Source organism: Sinocyclocheilus grahami, unplaced genomic scaffold (genome assembly GCF_001515645.1).
Source record: "Sinocyclocheilus grahami isolate Dianchi unplaced genomic scaffold, SAMN03320097.WGS_v1.1 scaffold417.1, whole genome shotgun sequence".
Taxonomy (NCBI): domain Eukaryota; kingdom Metazoa; phylum Chordata; class Actinopteri; order Cypriniformes; family Cyprinidae; genus Sinocyclocheilus; species Sinocyclocheilus grahami.
In genome coordinates, this window is record NW_015505596.1 from 251,431 (window position 1) to 272,669 (window position 21,239).

Below are 21,239 nucleotides of genomic sequence, written 5' to 3' on the forward strand. Positions count from 1 at the left end.
CGTCATTGTAATATGTCTAAATATTTTTTTTTTTTTTAGTGTAAATCTCAAAATCATTATTTGTCTGATCAAAACTCATAACATGGAGGTAAAATCAAACTCTGTTAGATGCCTTTGCTGTCCCTGTTGTTTTCAGAGTTTGATCAGCAGAACCCCAGGGGATTCTGGAGATTCCTTCAGCTCTCACAATACTATGATCATTTACACATGCCTCTTTCTTTCACTCTTCACTCTTTGCTCTTTTCTGTTGCTAACAAACACTTGAAACTCTAAAGCCCTAATCCTCTGTTGATGTCAACCCAACAGGCAGCAAGGAAGCGCAAGATCTCCATCCTGCGAGCACAGGGCAAAAGCAGTGAGGCCATCCGCGAGCTCAACGAATATCTGGAGCAGTGAGTGTTTTACAAGAGGATTTAGACCCCCCTTCCCCTCCACTTGTTAATTAAAAGGGGTTTTGCATTTGATTCAGTTGGCCCCCCAAGCCTTTCCCTGACCCCCCTTTTGTCCACAGTGGCCTTTCTGATGTGCTAACTACCACTACTCTGTCCTGCAGGTTTGTGGGAGACCAGGAAGCTTGGCATGAGCTGTCAGAACTCTACATCAATGAGCATGAGTAATGATTTCTTTCCTAATTTATTTTGTTGATTCTTTTTTTTTATATATATACTTATAAGAAGTTGATAAAACGTGATTGTTAATTAAATTGTCAAACTGACATACAGAAACAATGTAACTAGAACGTGTACACGTTTCTGGAAAAAAAGAAAACAAATATATATATATTTTATATATTATGGCAAAACAAGGAAAAGGCATTCTATAATATCTGCCTACTGGGTTTCAGTTAGCTCAAAAGAATTAATTATAGGAATCTGATGGAAAATACAAGATTAATTTTAACACATGTTAAAACCGTAAGTAAAATAAACATAAAAACAGTAGTTAATTCAGTCAGAATGTCAGTGTTAATGCTTTTTTTCACCATTTCAGTTGTTGGATGTTATTAGAGATTTTTCTTTTGATTTATCAGTATCAGTCAATATTGGATATTTAATTGTGCCTGCTATTTTTCCTATTTTTTGCACTTAAGATTGCTCACTTGAAGTTAATCTTTTTGAAAACATTAATAATTTAATAACACTGTTAAATGTAATCTTTAGCAAATCTAAAAATAATTTATTATTTTTTCATACTCTACATTATATTGTTTGATGTCTTAAATTCCCTTGTAGCATTTAAAATAATGGATTTTATTTTTCTAGTGTTTTAATTTTAATTTATTTAGACAAAATAGTATTGAATGTTTTATATCTGCCATTTATCAGTTGTGATATCAGTTATCAGTAACACAAAAATATTTATCAACTTGTTTGGAATTTCCTAGAATTTGAAAATGTCAGTGAATCCCTACTGAAAATAAATAATTTTGAAACTGTTAGCATTATAAATACCAACAAATTGACTTTAGTGTGTTGTTTAGTTTTCAGATTGACTGCATTGAGTGTATTGTTACACAGTGTAGAAACTGGCATCTTTCTCATGAATGGCAAGAATGAAGAGGCAGCATATTCATGAGTTTTTCCTACCTTAACTATAAATGTAATTTTGTCTCATCAGAATAATTTAATCAGCTAAAAGTGATTAATCAGTTACCAATGCATTAGTAAAATGTCCAAAAGTTGTCCGTATGGAATGTGATGTTTAAGAGGGTTACAAGGTCGCATTCACCAGCATCTTGCAGGTCATTCTCAGGACCTTCGGCTGATGTGCGACGGTTGCTGCAGAGCTGTGGGACCCTCTGGAGTAAAAGACAGTGAAATGCCAGTCTCAGCCAGGGGCCTTGCTTAAAGCTCCGTGTCTGTTTGTCCTATGGAGTAGGGCCATAATAGGATTTGTTTCTTGAGCCCCCTGTCCAACTCCAGGAATAAGACTGCACTCCCCTGCTGATATCTCTTTTGCCAGGGGTTTCTTTCTGCCAAGCATCAGGATTGTAGGAAACTTACTTTATGTCTCCTCTCCTCCATCCTTCTTTAATTGTTTTGGTCTTATTTTCCATGAGGGGGGCTAAGGGGTGTTAGTATGTGGGTGTGAGAGAGAAAAAAGTTGGTTGTCGTGGTCGGAGGGCACTGGCTGTAGGAATGCAGTTGCTCTGTGAGAGCACCGCTTATTAGATACCTCACGGTTTTGTGTAAAGGGCTTTATTGCTGTAGCAGACAGAGGAAATCCAGGGGTGAGAGGATTATCTGCCCGCTTAGCCCAACTTTTCTAATATCACACCATTCTCTGACAACCCCCTATCTATAGGCGTGTCAGTGTCACTCCTTTTCTTTCTTCCCCTTTCTTTTTCTTCTCTTTATTTCAGGTCACAGACTCGCTTTTTCGCTTCCCCTCCTCTTCCGGCAAAGCCTTCATTATCACATCTCTCTTCCACGCTGTGAAAGAACAGGAAAAAGGGGAAAAAGAGAAATTCCCAAGAGAATGAGGTGGCACCCATTCTCCCAACCAGTCAAAACAAGATGAAGACAAACAAACGCCACCCTACCAGCTGATTACACAGCTATGACGGATTACACAGCTATCTACACGAAGTCCGTAGTACAAATAGGCCACTAGTGGGCCATGCTTTTTAATGACGATTAAACCAATTATCACTTTGGTAAAGAAATATATCAAAGTGGTTTCTTTGGTGAATTATGTGCTAGGTGTAGGTTGCGATCTGTAGAACTAGCTGGTCTTAAGTGAGCTTTTTAAACCTCAAAATGTAAATTTATATTTCCCACCCAGTGTGGCTTTATATCTCAAAATGTGACTTGACTTATCTTACCATGATGCTTTAAACGTTATCTACAATTTAAAATCACATTGTGAAATATAAAGTTAGCGTTTTGGGATTTAAAGTAAAAATTGTGGGATGTACAGACAACTTTTGACAAAATCAAATAAAAAAGTTTGTTTTTTTCCCTACCCGAGACAGAAACATGCTTTCATATTTCAAATGGAGAACTGGTAGAGTTGGCCGTGTATAATGAATGCTCAGGTAGTGGGCGTTGAGTTCAGTAGTGATGTGGATTGATGCCTCCCTTGCTTTCTCTGCGTGTGTCTCTCTCTCTCTCACTCTTTGCATTGCTCCGCCACAGTTTAGGCCATGGTAGAAGCACATCTGAAAGTCTTTACGAAGAGGAAATGGTAATTGCAAGCAGTCTTCAACCTTCTGAGTGGCCTGATCTCACTGGCTCACTCCTCCAACCTCTTTGACTGTCTGTGTTGTTCTCTCACTCTCATTCTCCTCTCTTTGTATTCAAAGTCCCTTGAACATTTCCTAAAAGGCTAGATAGACTCATCATCTTGTGCGAGTCAGCAACGCCAACAGTCTTTTTCCACCAGAAAGAAAATCTTGTTTGCGTCAACACGTTTTTATTTCTGCCAGTCGTAAGATTAGCATGGACGTGCTCCAGCTCTGTTATACAATTTGATGTGTTGTGATAAGTTGATATATGTGCGTGAGCACGTACAGTGTGGGCCTCAATGTGTGGAGACAGAAAGTTTGCTAACAGTAGCTAAAAAAGCCATGCGGCTTTGGGGACTTGAGGCGGTAACGAGCCTTTCAACCCCATCCACAGCTTTTGGACACATTTGGCTCATTTTTGTGTCTTGCGGCTTTGTCGCAATAGTCCTGAAGTTCTTTTTGAAATTGTTTGTTTTTTTGGTGGGAGCATTGGGAAAATGTGCAGGCCCATGTTGTGTACTTATAAGGGAGAGAGTGTCTGAGACATGAAACTGTAAATTAGTGTGAGGTCAACGGCTTGGCAGTGATCTCATTTGGGAACTGCTCTTGAGAATGACCTTAGGACAGTCTTGAGATGTCAATGAAGAACCCAGGGACAGATTGGTAGACCAGATTCATCTTTGGCCTTCTAGAAAAGAGGCCATGGTGAATCTAGGGCAGAATTGCCACCTCTGTTGCAAAGCTTCACTCATCATTTGACCATATGGGTGTTCATACACAGATTTCCATTAACCCTCATAAAAGCTGATGAAAGGGAAACCTCAGACTGTCACATCTCCCGACTGTCAACGGGACCGAGCTTGCATTTGCTTAATCAGCCACAAAGCTACTGGGAGATGTTTTCTATGTTCTCCATTTTTCTCTCTCTCTCTTGTTTCATTCCCACAGTTATGCAAAAGCTGCTTTTTGTCTTGAAGAGCTGATGATGACGAATCCACATAATCACCTGTACTGCGAACAGTATGCCGAGGTATAGTAGCTTTCTCTCTTCCTGCCTGAAATAAATGTTCCTTTCAATTTAAGGTGATTTTTTTTTTTAAATAAACATTTTAAGCATTCTTTCAGAAAAATGTTTAATTGTGCCATTTGAAGCAATACATTTTAAATTGTTGAAATGTAATTATGCCTTCGCTAAAGATAAGAAAATACACAAAAAATACACAAACTTAGGAGTGGGCGATCTTCCCAAAATATATCATATCACGATTTTATAACTCACGATCCATGATCTGAATCATGATCTTCCCAATTTTGAGATGTACTATTGTAGCTTTCTCTCTTCCTGCCTGAAATAAATGTTCCTTTCAATTTAAGGTGATTTTTTTTTTAAATAAACATTTTAAGCATTCTTTCAGAAAAATGTTTAATTGTGCCATTTGAAGCAATACATTTTAAATTGTTGAAATGTAATTATGCCTTCGCTAAAGATAAGAAAATACACAAAAAATACACAAACTTAGGAGTGGGCGATCTTCCCAAAATATATCATATCACGATTTTATAACTCACGATCCATGATCTGAATCATGATCTTCCCAATTTTGAGATGTACTATTGAGAATATCCAGACTAGGAACAAGCCTATGACTTATCTATTTGCATAATTAAAAAAAAAAAAAAAACAGTAACGTTTTTGTATTAAAGGGTTACTCCACCCCAAAATGAAAATGTTGTCATTAATCGCTTACCCCCATGTCATTGCAAACCCGTAAAAGCTCCGTTCGTCATTTTGGATGAAAACCGGGAGGCTTGTGACTGTCCCATTGACTGCCAAGTAAATAACACTGTCAAGGCCCAGAAAAGTATGAAAGACATCGTCAAAATAGTTCATCTGCCATCAGTGGTTCAATCTGAATTTCATGAAGCGACGAGAATACTTTTTGTACGCAAAGAAAACAAAAAATAACGACTTTATTCAACAATTCGTCTCCTCCGTAGCGCCATTTTGGAGAGTATCCACTGAACTCAAACTGCGTATACTGTTCTGTGTCAGCCGCACCACACGGATACGCTGTTTTCGTTCAAATCAAAGTGTAAATAAACTTAGAAAATGTATCCGTGTGGTGCGGCTGACACAGACAAGTAGAACAGTAAACGCAGTTGTCAAATTGACAATCAATTGTCAAAAGGGTCTTTAAAACCAGAGTTAAACTTTAAAACACTGTATGAATTAAATATACACGATTCTGATTCTGATATATATGATTCTTATTAAAGTTATAAAGTGATTCAGTCAAGAGCAGTGAGTGATTTTCTGTGTTTTGACACCGACAGCAGTAGGTTTATTAGGCTGCTGTCTCTTTAAGACAAAATGCATGGATGTAATATACTACTGACACACATCCGATTTCTTTCCCAATTGTTTGTTCATTTAAGACTTAACTGACTTTACGTAAATACTCGCAAAGACAGACATTTTTTGACATATTTTTGTGTGCATTTGACGGTTTAAGTATACTTTGCTCTTCCGTGTTTTGCTCCGTGTCGGAGTGCGCACACAAAACGTATCTGAGGAACAGGCTCTTTCACAGTTAATGTGCTTTTAATAACTAAAATAAAGCATGTCCCACAGTAAACTGCCTTTTACGACAGTTGCGTTACATAATTTGACTGATTTAGGTGTTAAGCTCTTAAGGACAGGCAAAAGCACACCACTATAAATGGAAGGAATGGCATGTGGCACAATGATCGTTTTATTAAGATTAAAACTGAAACTAAAATTTAATTCATCACACTACTACTTTTAAGTCATGGCGAATACGTCACCATGCATGAAAAAAGCCATAATAGAGATGACACATGATGTAACTTGGCCAGTCACAGTCATGTAGTAGGCAGTTATTGCTGTAGTTTTAACATTATTACAAGAACATAAAAGATCACGATCTCTGCGATTCACTTAAAAAGATGATCGTGGACATTTTCAAGATCGATCACAATATTAAATCATCAGATCGCCCACCCTTACACAAACTATTAAGTTGTATTTTTATTTTTTTGTGAATGATCTTCTGTTTGAATATGTTTGTATATTTTGATCTCAAAATTTACTGTTAAAATAGATAAAAAGTTGCAGCATTTTTGTTGATGGGTTTTGAAAGAAGTCTATATACAGACATAAAAGTTGGCATCGGTTACTCTTATCTTAGTCATATCATTTTATATCTGCTATGTTAATCCAAGTTCTTTCCACCCCCCCCTAATCAATCTTAACCATGACCACATTTTTTCTTCCATTTAAAGGGGTTTTCCAACCCACTGTAAAATCTCATTGGTTTAACATCTTTATCCACGTGTTATTAAACATCCAGTATATTCTAGGGTTTGATTTTTGTTGCTTTGCAACATTACGCTTGTAATGTGGACAGAAAACACATCGTCCTATAAGCCAAAACTTTGGCACTTTTGCACTCTATGACTAACTGCATCCATCATGTTGTATGCTTGTATAGGATTTTCCTGTTTATTTAGATCATGTTCTGTTTATTTAGATCTCATGTCAGCTTTAAGTGTGCCTATAACACAACATCACCTTTCGGTTTCCTCTGCAATCTCCCTCAGGTAAAGTACACCCAGGGAGGTCTGGAAAACCTCGAGCTGGCCAGGAAGTATTTTGCGCAGGCACTGAAGCTTAACAACAGAAACATGAGGGCCTTGTTTGGCCTTTATATGGTAAGTTGTTCAGAAAACAGACACCTTCTATTTTTCTTTTCTCTTTTTTTTCTGCATGTGAATGGATCCCAGAGGCTGTGATTGGTTCACACAGGGGCAGTTGAAGTTGATGTTTCCAGTCCCTGTGTTGGAAAAACTCCGACCTGCAATTTTTTTTTGCTGTAACGTAACCCACCGGACCTTTGTAGGGCATTTCTCTGTTTATTTCAGAGATAAACAAACCTTTGAAAATAAAAGAATGGTAGAGAAATGGCAACCACACCATCACACGTGGCTCTGCTGGATAGGTTCAGGCAATATGTGTGCTGAATAAGCCTTTCATCTGTATTTATTTAAACAGGAAGTTGTCCATTAACACCAATGCATCATTTGTAAGTGACTCCTGACATATGAACACAAACAGCCAGCCAGGGGCAGAAGGCCGACAGAGGGGACACACAGGCCCTCTGTTCAAACATACACACACACCACACGCAAGCTTCAGTAGTTCAAACACAGAACCATGACAGTCATCAGCGCTCTTTGATGTGCGATTTGCACGTGAAACGAGGCCGGCAATAGCAGGATGTCGGTCAGTGCAACAAAACCAAGAGCCTGTTACCCGGTCATATGTAGTGAAAAACAAAAAAGTTGCAAAGTGGTTTTTTTTTTGTGTCATTGTTAACAAAAGTTGTAAAAATAATTCAAATAAGGCTAATATAGCTGAAGTAAAATAAGTTTTAAGTTAAATTACTAAAATTAGAAAAAGTAAAATAAAAATAAAGCTAAATAGAAATATATTAAAAAACAAATCAGAAAAAAATTACTAGAAAATCCAAAACGCCTGGAGAACTGGGGTAAAAAAAAAAAAAGGCTCCTGAGGGAAAACTGTGTAATCCAATGTCCCAAAAAGACTTGTGTATATATGTATTATAGTTCATTTTTCAAGATTGAAGCATTAGATTCTTTCGTTGATGAGTTTTCAGATTTTTTCTAATTAAAAAGCAATAATATGTCTTCCTGTTTTTTACATTTTTGTCTATTTAAATTCTGTTTACAAACTCACCACACACAGTAATGTACAATAACTGTCATTTCTTGAAAGCTAGTAATTTTCTGAAAAAAAAGACACCTTGCACTTGAAGATAGCACATTGTCTTATAATGGTATAGTCAAAAAACCAAAATGAGTGAAAACGGCCTATTTTAGCTTCAGGTTCTAAAGGGATAAACTTTTTTTTTTTTTTTTTAAACTGAAAAGTAAAAAAAAATAAATATATTTAAAAATATTAATAAATACTATAGTATTATATAAATAAAATAATAGCATATAAAATGTTTGAATATTTGCTTAAATTTTTCACTTGTCACTTTTAATTTTTTTTCTTGTCAGGTAAAATATTTTGATGAATAAATGACCATACTGACTAAATTCGAAGGACACTCTTGCCAAAAGACAATAAAAAAAACAGTATAAAAATGAATACAGATTGTGACTCAAGTGACCAAAAATGTTCCTTTACAGCTGCATCTCACCAACCTTACACACCCCAAACTCCAGAAGCCGAGGGATTTGCTGCCAGAAACAGAGATGAGGTTGATTGGTGTGCAGTTAAAGTTTCAGCACATCCATGGGGAAGGGCTTTCATGCTAGCCAACAGAGTCCTGCGAGCTCTGCTGAGCGGGTCTAATAGCAATAACGAGGGAAAGATGGAGGATTTGTGGTTGTGGAATGGAGATCTTGTAGTGGCTGGAGAGCATGATTCACGTTGCGCTATGCCATTCACACGCCACCTCCCTGACACTCCCAGGCCTGTCAGCACTGCCTATCCTATCTCTGATGCGAGACACATCAAGCGGTGTTAACAGAGCGCCCTGGCTTTTTTCACTACTCAACCAGGCTCAAAACCATCACATTTTCCACCCTTTAAAAAATACCCTTCATTGCCATCAGGGTTTAGCCATCCTTCCATTATGTGGGCTTTAAATGGGAGTCGATGGGTATTTATCTCATGACTCTTTTTTTGACGCTTTGCAGAAATGGTGATAGTCTAATCTTTATGTGTGTCCCCCAGCACTGTGGTCCATCTCACCTTTGTTTGTTGTCTCTTCTTCCGCAGTCGGCCAGTCACATCGCTGCCAGCCCAAAAGTTAGCGCAAAGGTAAAGAAGGACAACATGAAGTACGGCGCGTGGGCCGCTTCTCAGATTAGCAGAGCCTATCAGGTAAGAGGAGTGCATGAGTTACTGGTAGAGATGGGCAGTACAACTTAAATCTCTCCACAAAATGTTTTATATTTTACATAACTGTGGTAATGTTGATTTAGTTGATCTGAATTTATCAACTGATATTGCATTTTGTTTTTTTTAAACACTTTATAAATATATTTAATGTTTTAAATATTTTGAATATATATACATATATTTTCTTACGCTATCACAAACTTACCATTGACAGAAATAGTCAGCTCTACTGCCTTTTCTTTTGCATTGAAATCTTTATTACAAGCAATTCTGCAGTTCATAAAGAACTTTTTCCTACTTCCACAAGTGGTCAATCTATTATTGCCTTGTTTATCTAAAAGTGCTCTTTCCCTTTAAACCGAGCCAAACAGCCGTATGTGTTGACTGTGAAACACAGTAGACTTTAATAGTATGCATTTATGGTGTAATTACTAAATTTTCGTGCCAATCAATGTTATATATTTACTGCAAACAATGCGCTGTTGCATTAATTCTTCGCTTGCAGCGCAGCAATAGACTCTGTGTGGAAACGATCTCTGCACTGCTGCAGACGCACCGCTCCTGAACACCGCCGGACCGCAACCGTGTGCAGTGAACACTTTAATCCATTAACATGTGCACGAAAAAATATGCACCATGACACGTATGCACTGCAAACAGAGTAATGTGAACCTGGCATTATGTGTGTGCGCTGCGAGTGTGCATGAGCGCACAGTCTCCAGAAGAGCGCGCGAGCACTGAATGGTTAAACACGGGGAAGAGTTAAAATTTATGACACTGCCTCAACTGTGCAAATGACAATTCCTGTGTCAACTGTGCAGAGTGCAGCTCGCTTATAGATCGACGCGATGTGTGGTGATTTGAAGCCATTTGCGTATTTTGAGAGAGAAAGAGAGAGAGAGTGCGGTGATTCACTCACTCTGTTTGTGAAATTACGTCTCACACAAGGTTTTCAGATTACTTTATAAGTTATTTAATGAAGAAATATGAAGGTGAGTACCTCACCTTCAGCATTATTATTTATACATAATTATTTCACCTGCTCCGGACAGAGACTGAGACGGTGCCGCTGCATGTCGTGCCAAACCTCTCACGGCAGCATCATCAGCTTGAAATTGTTTTTTTGAGATCGGCCATTTTAGAGACCGCTGATCAAACATCCCAACGTGATTATCGGCCGATAGTGATAGTAGCTGATCAATCGGAACACCCCTAATGTATATATATTATATTTAAAATGACACATTATATTATGTATTATATACTTCTGTGTAAGTCAGTTTGGAGTCAGCAATATTTTTTTGTACTTATTACTTTTTCAGATTTTTTTAAAATACTTTTATTCAGCATGGACATATTAAATCAATAGTGACAGTAAAGACATTTATAATGTTACAATAGATTTCTATTACAAATAAATGATGTGTTTTTGAACTTTCTATTCATCACAGCGATCAATCGGAACACCCCTAATGTATATATATTATATTTAAAATGACACATTATATTATGTATTATATACTTCTGTGTAAGTCAGTTTGGAGTCAGCAATATTTTTTTGTACTTATTACTTTTTCAGATTTTTTTAAATACTTTTATTCAGCATGGACATATTAAATCAATAGTGACAGTAAAGACATTTATAATGTTACAATAGATTTCTATTACAAATAAATGATGTGTTTTTGAACTTTCTATTCATCACAGAATCCTGAAAAAAAAGTATTTCAGCAATAATAAGAAATGTTACTTAAGCACCAAATCAATATATTAAAATCCTTTCTGTTACACTGAAGACTGGAGTATTAGCTGCGGAAAATTCAACTTTGCTATCACTGGAATTTTTATATGTAGAATTTAATATATATGAAAATAGAAAACAGTATTTCATAGTATTACTGTTCTGATACTAACTAGATGTAGCCTCTGTGAGCTTAAGAGACTTCTTTCAAAAACATTAAAAAAAAAAACCTTTTGAATGTTAGTGTATTTATCACTCTTTTTTGCATTAAGTAGAAGCCATTGGGGGGATGCATGGCAGGACGTGTCAAAATGCTAATTACAGTGTTCTGTTTGATGTTTTGATCCTTTAAATCATGCCACAGATATACCGTGTTATAACAAAATCTCTACCCAGTCATACTGCCCAGACCTAGTTACTGGCAGTGCCGTTTGGCTGCCTGGGTTCTTTCTTTTTCTGTCTTGCAGGCGCAGTCTGATATACAGACAGTGGAGTACATCCCCAGACAGTGAGCGTATGCCATGCCTTCACGCTGGGTCTGTGCTGAACACGCGTGCCTGGGCAGAGCGCAGCTAATGTGTTGACTTAAGCCCACGGGGCCTGGCATTGTGTTACGCAGCTGTTTTCTATGTCTGCATGCTAAAGCGCCACTATCCCTATGAAGCAGAACAGCTGGTGCCAAACACAGGCTTCGGGAGTTAGCAAGGGGAAAATATACAGCGCGCACACCACGGCTGCAAAGGGAGGCAATAATGATAGCAGAAGAGAGGAAAATATGAAGTGCAGTGCGCATGGTATCACTAAAGCGGTTTATACTGTTGCCATGGTACACAGAACGTAAATATTATATAAGAAATCTTAACTGCCATCAGGGTGATATACATTGCTTTTTTAAGGATTGACAGTTAAAAGTGTAATAAAGGGGCCCTTAGTCAGCAAGTAGGGCCATCAGGGGCCACACACACACACACACACACAAGTGTACCCTTGAAATGTTTTCTGTGTGGTTGGAGGGCTCCTGTCACACACTGTTGATGGAGCCCCCTTTGACATGTTGGTGGGCATCTCCGTTCCAAAGAGGGGTTACCACAAGAGCAGTCTGATCAGAATAAACTAGATCTTGCCATTAAAGGCATAGTTCATCCAAAAATGAAAACTGTCATCACTTACACACCCTCATGACTTTCACTCTTTTATAGAACACACAAAAAATACATTTTAAAGTATCTTTCAACTGTTGTCCATACAATGGAAGGCAATCCAAAACAACTTTGGCTTCATTTGACTTTTATAATACTGAGACCCCTTTTTCAGAATATCTTCTGTGTTCTACAGAAGAAAGTAAGTGATACAGGTTTGGACATGAATAAATATTGACAATTTTAATTTTTGTGTCAGCTATGCCATTAATGCTAAAGAGGCCAATAAAATGTGCATTGTTTCTTTTTTAAAGGTCTTTCATAGAATTAAACATCCAAGGACTGTTTTCCACTTTCAAAAGTAACTAGCCTCAGGGTGGTTTAAAACTTGGCTGGGCTTCTGTTGGAATTTCCAGACCACCCAATAATGGATATTAATGTTCCTTTCGTTCCTTCTGTCTTGCTTCACACAATCATCAGTAGCTTTCTAGATTCCTCCCATTCACTGATCTGTATGCCTCAGGAGAGAATTTACTCACGAGAACGTCATTGCTTATGGATGGCAGTCATTCTGACACTGTGTCCTAACCATAGCATCAGCAGCATTATGCGTCAAGACTTTGTGACTGTGCTTAGTTCCTATTTTTGTCACGTTATGCCTGGTAGTCCCTCCCACAGTGAAATCTCGTTGGAAAGAAAACTTGCTCCATGTGGTTTTATTTTAAACATAAAATACGTTTTGATTGATTGGCTGATTGATAGTCACTTCGTGCAACTTTAAGACGAGGTGTTATGTACAGTCTTTTGTCAAAACAAGATATCTGCTGACAGTGTTGGTGCTTGGGAGGTATTGCATATGATACACAGATTTTTTTTGACATACACAATGAGTCAGAGACTTTGATGTTGCTTATAAGAGAAGGCTGAAACCTTGAAATGCTGTGCTAGAATCATGTGTGTCCTTTAGTGATGCAGATATGGTGAAACGGCTTTGAATATGCACGAAGGAATTAACCCAAAGCTGTTCAGAATAAGCCATTTATCCTAAACCTTGTTCACTGTACCTGAAAGCACATTGGTTGTATTGGGGTCAGCATAACCTGTTGTATTCCTTGCTTTGAAGATCTTCTGAGGTCTTTCAAAGAGAAATTGAGTCACCCTTTAGCAGAGTAGCTTTGATTGATGAGGTCTTCTGAAGGTTAACGTTGCCTCCACACTTTGTTGGTTTGCATGCCTTTATTTGATGGTACTGGCAAGTCACTTTCTGGCCACGGTTGACGTCCTCAGACAATTATTCGAATTGAATTTGATGGCACATTTTCTACTCAACTCACTCCTTTTTCCTCTTAGTGCTTTCTGTGTTTGACTTTGAGCATAAATACATTAAATTCATCCTTCTGTTTCAATATAGGGCTAATAATTCACTGCTGATATCACTCAGCCACAGCGACTGTCAAAGCCTGAGTCAGTCCACGTTTCATAATAGTCATATAGACAGATGACTCACTTCGCTGATGAATTAGGGTGCAACAGAGGGCTTCTGATGCGTAATGCCATAGCCCTCAGTCACAGCAGATTGAGTGATACGACAGGGTCGAACCATCATAGAACACTCAGAAATAAAAGGCGCACGCATATTGCTTTATTTCATGAGTGAGTAATCGCAATTACTCAGTCACCACGTGTTTGCCACAATCAGTGCAAACATGAAAACATTGGCATTGAGTCAGCATGTTTACATGTCTAACTGCTTTGAAATGCATGATATGCTTGGACTGCTGAACATCAAGTAGTCCTCTGTGCCCTTTGTAGATGCCCTTGACTTTTGCTCTCGTCTAAAACGTGATGGAATCCATCATTCAGAAGAAACCACACAGCTCAATTGTGCAACAATGTGGGGATTTTGGGAGAATGCTGGGAACGGCAGCCTGGCACAGACCACATATCAGCTCTGTTAATCTAGTGATGTTTCCCAGTAAGAAAAGAACATTTGTCTCTCTGTATGTGTACATGTCCAGCGGGACCCATTAATTACTTGCACTGCGAAGCTAAGAAATGACACTGCCATGTTCTCGGCCATGCTTTGTGTGCTTTCTTTCTGTTTGCCCAATGAGTTCATTGGGATGACTGGCTCCTTCCTTCTACAAGCGCACCCACGGCCCATTACAATGCAGATGTTTCCTCCGAGGAGGTCTAGAATACCTGGATAAAGTTGTCTGTTAGCATTCCCATTCATGTCAATGGCAGTTTTTCAGTTGGCACAATTTGAAACTTGACATCTTTGCGTGGGGCATATATGCAAATCGGCATATTGAAAGGATTTCTGAAGAATAACTGAAGAGTTAAGAGTTATTGCTGCAAAAAAAAAATTCAGCTTTGCCATCACTGGAATAAATAACATTTTAAAATATATTAAAATAGAAATGTTATTTAAATTGTAATGATATTTCAAATTTGTACTGTTTTTACTGCATTTTGCAGACTGAATGAGCAAAAGAGACTTCTTTTTGAAACATTAAAAATCTTACAGACCCCAAATTTTGAAAGGTCAAATCGTGTGTGTATCAGTGCTGTCAAATCATTAATAATTTTTTTCTGAAATTAATCGCGATTAATCTCACCTAACATTAAAAATTTTTTATTTACTTTTATATTGCAATAATTTCACATTTAATCTTCAAATTAATGTAGAAACAACAACAACGACAGTATATTTTAAATATTTGTTTAATGGCATCTTATTTATGACTTAAGATGAGTATCACTGATGCCAATACTACTGATGTATCTGAAATAGTTTTTCCTAATATTTAACCATTGACTGGCCAATCAACATTACAGTATAATTGAGAGCTACCAAATTTAACATTTTTTAGACTTAAAAAAATAACTAATTTATCTTAGACTTTAACTAATAATCGAATTTAATATTCACATAAACCCATTATAATTTCATATTTACCTGTGCCCTTCAGCAAGTAGGAAATAAACAGAAATTGAATCAAACACTAAATTTTAAATTAAATATAGTGAATCCTTGTCTGCTTTAAGAGCTGCTACTGCTGCTGCTGAACATGACACAGATCTGACACACATCGTATTTTCTTACAACTCTTTACCTTTTTTGACCCATTTCAGGTTTTAAAGTCTCTACTAATGAGCTGACGAGTTGAATGGGGTGTGTTAGATGAGGGAGACAATGCTGGGGTGGTCCAGGACAGTTTTGAAAACCACTGCATTTCAGAGACATGTTCTTAAATGTGACTCATATATAACAAATACTTGCATTAAACAAAAAAAAATGTAGCGCATGCAAAAGCGTGTTAATTTTGACAGCACTAGTGTGGGTGGGTGTGTGTGTGTGTGTGTGTGTGTGTGTGTGTATATACAGTGGGGAAAAAAAGTATTTAGTCAGTCTTTCATCAAAGATGTCCTAAATCCAAAACAATAACCGTTCTTTTTTTAGGACAACTTTGATGAACTTTTTTGATTAACTTCAAATCTTGACTGCTATGTATATATATACAGTGGGTACGGAAAGTATTCAGACCCCCTTAAATTTTTCACTCTTTGTTATATTGCAGCCATTTGCTAAAATCATTTAAGTTACTTTTTTTTCCTCATTAATGTACACACAGCACCCCATATTGACAGAAAAACACAGAATTGTTGACATTTTTGCAGATTTATTGGATGAGTTCATTAACCCGCTAACTAATTGCTTCAGTTTACTGGTGTCACAGTTCATTTTTTGTTTGAAACAAGATATTTATCTTAAAAAAAAAAAAAAAAACATTGTTTCCTATGGTGTTAATTTTTCTCATATTTTGGTCAATCATCATGATGCTCATTTTTTGTGTAGTTACAACATCTACCAGCAGGGCTTAACAGGTTATGCTAGGCAGCCAAACCTTAACCTCTTAATTTCCTCCAAAACACCTAACACAACTGCTGCTTCAGCCAGAGTTGCTGTGGTGATCGGGACACGTCACAGACGTCAGACGTGACTAACGAGGAGAAACAGAAAGCACAGCCTTTAATGGATAGTGCATTGGCTTATTATGTCAAATGCTGGAGGGGAGGATAGAGAAGTGAGCTTTGGCCGATATGCTCAATTTGTCCAGTTTGAGCGAGGCACAGGGACTCTTAGCAGATGAGTCACAGGCGGATGTGGCAAGAGGGTGTAAGTATGCTTGGCCATGGGGGCTGTCGGCTAATGGGTCTTTGTGAGTGAGCTTGTAAGTGACTCATTAGGCCGTAGTATCCCTCTTATCCTTTTACTCTCATAGGGCGAACAAGGAGAGACGAAGAGAAATCTGCGGCAGCATCTCAATTACTCTGCTAGTGCAGACAAATGCGTCATCACCATTTTAACAATTTTTGAGCCAGTAAGTTTGATTTTCAGTGGAGCTAAAATTTAAAATAAAGTTGCAGGTTGATTTTTGTGAATTCAATTAAAATATAAAATACTTATAGCTAATAAGCTTTAGTTAGAGCCAAGAAATGTGATTTGAAGTGACGTGACGCGTAGGCCAAAGTATGGTGTCACATACTCGGAATTTCTGCTCTGCATTTAACCCATCTAAGTGCACACACACAGCAGCGAGTAGTGAACACACACACACCATAAACACACACCCGGAGCAGTGGGCTGCCATTTTTGCTGTGGCGCCCCTGGAGCAGTTGGGGGTTTGGTATCTTGCTCAAGGGTCTCACCTCAGTTGTAGTATTGAAGGCGGAAGAGAGCTCTGGTTATTCACTCCCCCCACCTACAATCCCTACCGGTACCGAGACTCAATCCTGTGTCCTTTGGGGTACAAGTCCGACCCACTAACCATTAGGCCACGACTGCCTAATGGTTAGAATAGAGTACTTGCTAGGCACAGAGCAACACAATTCATCAGTTTTTGCTTGGTTTTCCTGAAAGAGACAGAACAAGTTTAAATGCACAGAATCAATTTAGTCAAAATGTGTGTACTCTAGCACATTAACACAACCCTAGGTTGCTTCAAAGGTGTACTAGGGAGTCTCCAGGAAATAAAATATTAAAATATCCCATGTACTAGGTGTAATAGGTGCATTTTCTAATTTAGGCACCCTAGGATAGGGCTTTAAATTTCAAAGATTTGTAATGATGGTCATTACGTACTCTTCACCCTCTTAGAGCAAGTCTGAAGTGTTTTATGAGTGCAGCTCCTGCAAGGAGATTTGGAAATTGAGTGCAAATACTTTATCTTTTAGCATTAGTATGTCATGGAGTCTGACGCGCCACAGTGTTTGTGTTAAAACGTAATATGTAAATGGAATGATGTCCTTTTATCAACCCCTCTCTCTGTCTCTCCTAGATGGCGGGCCGTGGGAAGAAAGAGAACAAATGCTCGGTGAAGGCGGTGGAGGAAATGTTGGAGTCCATGCAGATCACCATGTCTTAAACCTCAGCTCTGTCCCCCCTTCCCACAATCTCTGTCACCACAACACCATGGCAGCTCTCCCTGCTCACTAGAGTACACCACCACCACCACCCACAGACCAGACCACCCAACCCAACCACCTCTATATCAGGTCATCCATCTTTGTATTGTTTTGAGGTCTCCGGGTAGGCATTAGACACCCAGAACCAATCCACACAGTTTCTCGATCCAAAAACATTGTAAATGGAATGATGTCCTTTCATCAACCCCTCTCTCTGTCTCTCCTAGATGGCGGGCCGTGGGAAGAAAGAGAACAAATGCTCGGTGAAGGCGGTGGAGGAAATGTTGGAGTCCATGCAGATCACCATGTCTTAAACCTCAGCTCTGTCCCCCCTTCCCACAATCTCTGTCACCACAACACCATGGCAGCTCTCCCTGCTCACTAGAGTACACCACCACCACCACCCACAGACCAGACCACCCAACCCAACCACCTCTATATCAGGTCATCCATCTTTGTATTGTTTTGAGGTCTCCGGGTAGGCATTAGACACCCAGAACCAATCCACACAGTTTCTCGATTCAACCTTCAGCACTCCTTTATTTATTATTAAGAGCTTATCGTTGGGTCGATTGATAGAATCAAATGCGTTTGCGATGGAAGTGACCATGAAAAGGAAAATCTATGTAATGTTTCTAGTTCGGTCAGTTCTTGTAGTTTATAAGGGTTTGATTAGAGAGTAAACTTAGAGAAGATGGAAATGTACTTACTGTATGTGCAAGAAACTGATGTCATGACTGATCTTAGCAAAATAAAGGAACCAGCTGGAAGATCAGCTAAAAATCAGTTTCTTTCTTAGCAAAATAAAAGACTGCATTTTTTGACTAACCATACCAATGTTTTGGTGGGTCTTCATTTATCAATTGTCTGTTTCATGCATTGAAATCCAAGGAGCATTTCTTCTGTCTCGCCTGGTTTTCTTGGAATGTTTTGACTAGTCGTTTTAAATCGCACAACTGGAAGATCAGCTAAGAACCCGTTTCTTTTTCAGCAAAATAAAAGACTGCATTTTTATGACTAACTATAACAATACTTTGGTGGCTCTTCATTGATCAATTATCTGTTTCATGCATAGATTTCAAAGGATAATTTTTTTCTGTCTTGCCATGTTTTCAAGGAATGTTTCGACTTGTTGTTTTCAATCACCCAGCTCAAAAATCTGCTCTTCTCCGTGCCGCTGTAAGCTAATGAGCGGTTAGAAGCCTGTTCAGACCACCCTTGGACCACTGAATGATAATAGCAATAAAGAAAATAATAATCGCCATTACTATGGTCATATTATGTGCCCTCAGAAGACTTCAAGAAGTGATAATGCCCCAGCTTCATGCTACCCCATTGGGCAGCTGCGGGGATCTGCTGAAATACTTAAGAGCAACAGAACTTCCCATTAAAAGAAGGCTGAGCTGCAGGCAGTCTCTCACTCCCGACAATCCGACTGGGACTCGTGCCCTTCAGTTACAGCAAGACAATCAGAAAAGCTCAGGCGGTAATTAAAACAAAAGCACTTTGAATGCATAAATTTGAGTTTTTCTCAAGTGGCAGGAAGGGAAAGATTGAGAGAGGCTGTGAAAAGGAGGTCTGGTTTCCTTCTGCACTCATTTGTAACAGTCACATCGCTTTCGGGACTAAATGAGCGTTATTTTCTCACTCACCCGTGCCGGGTCAGCTGCTACTTCCATCTCTTTTGTTTATTAAGTCGTGGCAATTGTCTCATAATTTCACATGCAGTCCGGTGGAAAAGTTGAGCGTTGACTTTATTGCCTCTCTTTTTTTTTTCCCCCTTGTGGACCGACTGACTTGTTAAGGGGCTTGAAAGCCTGAAGTGGGAGTGGTGAAAGTCATTTACTCATCAGTTTTAATACTTTGGTCAGTGGATGTGTCTGCGTTTGATTTCGCATTCCAAGCTCACAGAACCGACGAAAGCCTGGGGACCGCAGAGGGAGACTGACAGAGCGGTTATTTTTACAGGAACCACTGCATTGAAGTGTAGCTTTTTGAGGAACCATCAAGGATGGTTCATTTGAGAGAGCAGATCATTTACATGTGGATCCTTGTCTCCAAGGCAACTAGGAATGGAAGAAGTCAATGCCCTCTCTTGTAAAGGTCATTAAAGGCTTGTAAGTGGTCTGTAAAAGAACATGTCAATCACTTTGATGTGTGAGTGATGTGCAAGACCCACAAAACTGGCCTTCAACTTAACGCAATAGTGCCATCTGTAGTCAGGAGGGTGTTTTCTTTTCCTCCTCTTTTCCAACTTTTCCTCTTATGTTCCTCTTTTCCAAGTTTAGGAATCTTTTCATGAAAAGTAAGAAGTTTTTAGAAAGAGGAAGTTGAAGAGTCATCCAATTCACACTTGAAAATAATTTGCCAAGATGCTCTGGTGTAACATGAGACATGCTATAATCAGGTAGCAACTATTGCAATTTATGGGAATGTGTTTATATAGTGTTGTTCATCATCAGCACGGAAACAGAGTAAAAACGGCTGCATCTGATTTAGTGTTCCAGTAATCACAGCTCTAATTTCTGCGGTGCCTTCTTAGGAAGATGGAAAATCAGCTGAACCAGACTCTCCTTCATGCCAAAAAGGTCCAACAGCTGGAGCATTTAAATGCTATGCCATTGAGGTCAAAGACAAAGCACTGTGGATTAGTTGTTCATGTTATTTCTAATTCCTTTAGATTATGTCACAGCTCAACTTTAGATCTACGCCGGAACAGCAAGCTTGTGAATTGGTCCACTGATCTATTATGTATGGACGCAGTTTCCACCTCAAGAGTAAAAATTGTAAAGGTAATTGCATCCTATTTTACAAATACAACTTTGTTTCTCATAATTGAATTTATATTTCACATCACTTTATATCTCGCAATGAGATTGTTTCTTGCACTTGCAACTTTTTCTTGTAAATTGGAGCTTTAAATATCACAATGTGACTTTGCAATATGACTTTAAATATTGCATCATGACCATATCTCATAAACCTCATATTCTCAAAAATGTGACTATATTTTGTCTCGCAATTGCGACTTTCTCATATTTTTTACTTTATATCTCGCAATTTTGACATGCTCAACTTCTCATAATTGTGATATTACATTTCACAATGTGACTTCTAAAAATATGAATTACATTTGCAACTTTCTTTCCTTGTGATTGTCACTATATCTTGCAATTGTGACCTTTTTTGCAACTCTCACAATGTGACTTAGTATCTTGCTTGTATGACATTATATATCATAATTTCATATCTCACAATTAAAACATTTCTGGTTTATGCCTGCTCATAATTCAGTGTAAAGAGGTAATGCTGCATTGATGTCAGACTAAATGATGCCTTTTTTCAGCCCCTAGTATCAAAGTATACCGTTGCAGTTGCTTTGTAAATGCATTTATGCCACCTCTAAGCAGCATTAAACAGTCATGTGTAAACAGGGGCGCCGCTAGCAATTTTGGGCCCTATGAAAGAATATGAGGTTGGGCCCCCTACCGCACCAAACATACACTAAATTGCCAAAAGTATTGGGACACCCCCTTCTAATGAACAGGTTTGACTACTTTAGTAATTTCCATGAGTACAAATCTTAATGTTTAAGCATAGAATGATATTCTAGGGAACTGTGTGCTTCTAATTTTATACCAATAGTTTGAACAGGACCATTTTCTATTCTAACACGACAATGCCTCTGTGTATAAGGCAAGGTTTAAA

General features: G+C 38.3%; 1 protein-coding gene across 1 annotated transcript; it reads left to right on the forward strand.

The window, feature by feature from the left end:
* The first annotated feature begins 276 nt into the window (after positions 1-276).
* LOC107551187 (ER membrane protein complex subunit 2-like) lies at positions 277-17,692 on the forward strand. The gene is made up of 6 exons (XM_016232714.1): positions 277-392; positions 554-613; positions 4,175-4,256; positions 6,848-6,958; positions 9,057-9,161; positions 17,405-17,692. Exons 1-6 carry the CDS (start codon positions 292-294, stop codon positions 17,489-17,491), a joined length of 546 nt encoding a protein of 181 aa, XP_016088200.1. The 5' UTR covers positions 277-291; the 3' UTR covers positions 17,492-17,692.
* The last annotated feature ends 3,547 nt before the right edge of the window (positions 17,693-21,239 follow it).

What these genes read in the sequence shown, in the direction of transcription:
- LOC107551187 (XM_016232714.1), top strand. Translation starts at nt 292, where the DNA reads ATGTCAACCCAACAGGCAGCAAGGAAGCGCAAGATCTCCATCCTGCGA. An exon ending in CCTTGTTTGGCCTTTATATG is followed by an intron (nt 6,959 to 9,056) that starts GTAAGTTGTTCA and finishes CTTCTTCCGCAG; the next exon opens with TCGGCCAGTCACATCGCTGC. An exon ending in AGATTAGCAGAGCCTATCAG is followed by an intron (nt 9,162 to 17,404) that starts GTAAGAGGAGTG and finishes TGTCTCTCCTAG; the next exon opens with ATGGCGGGCCGTGGGAAGAA.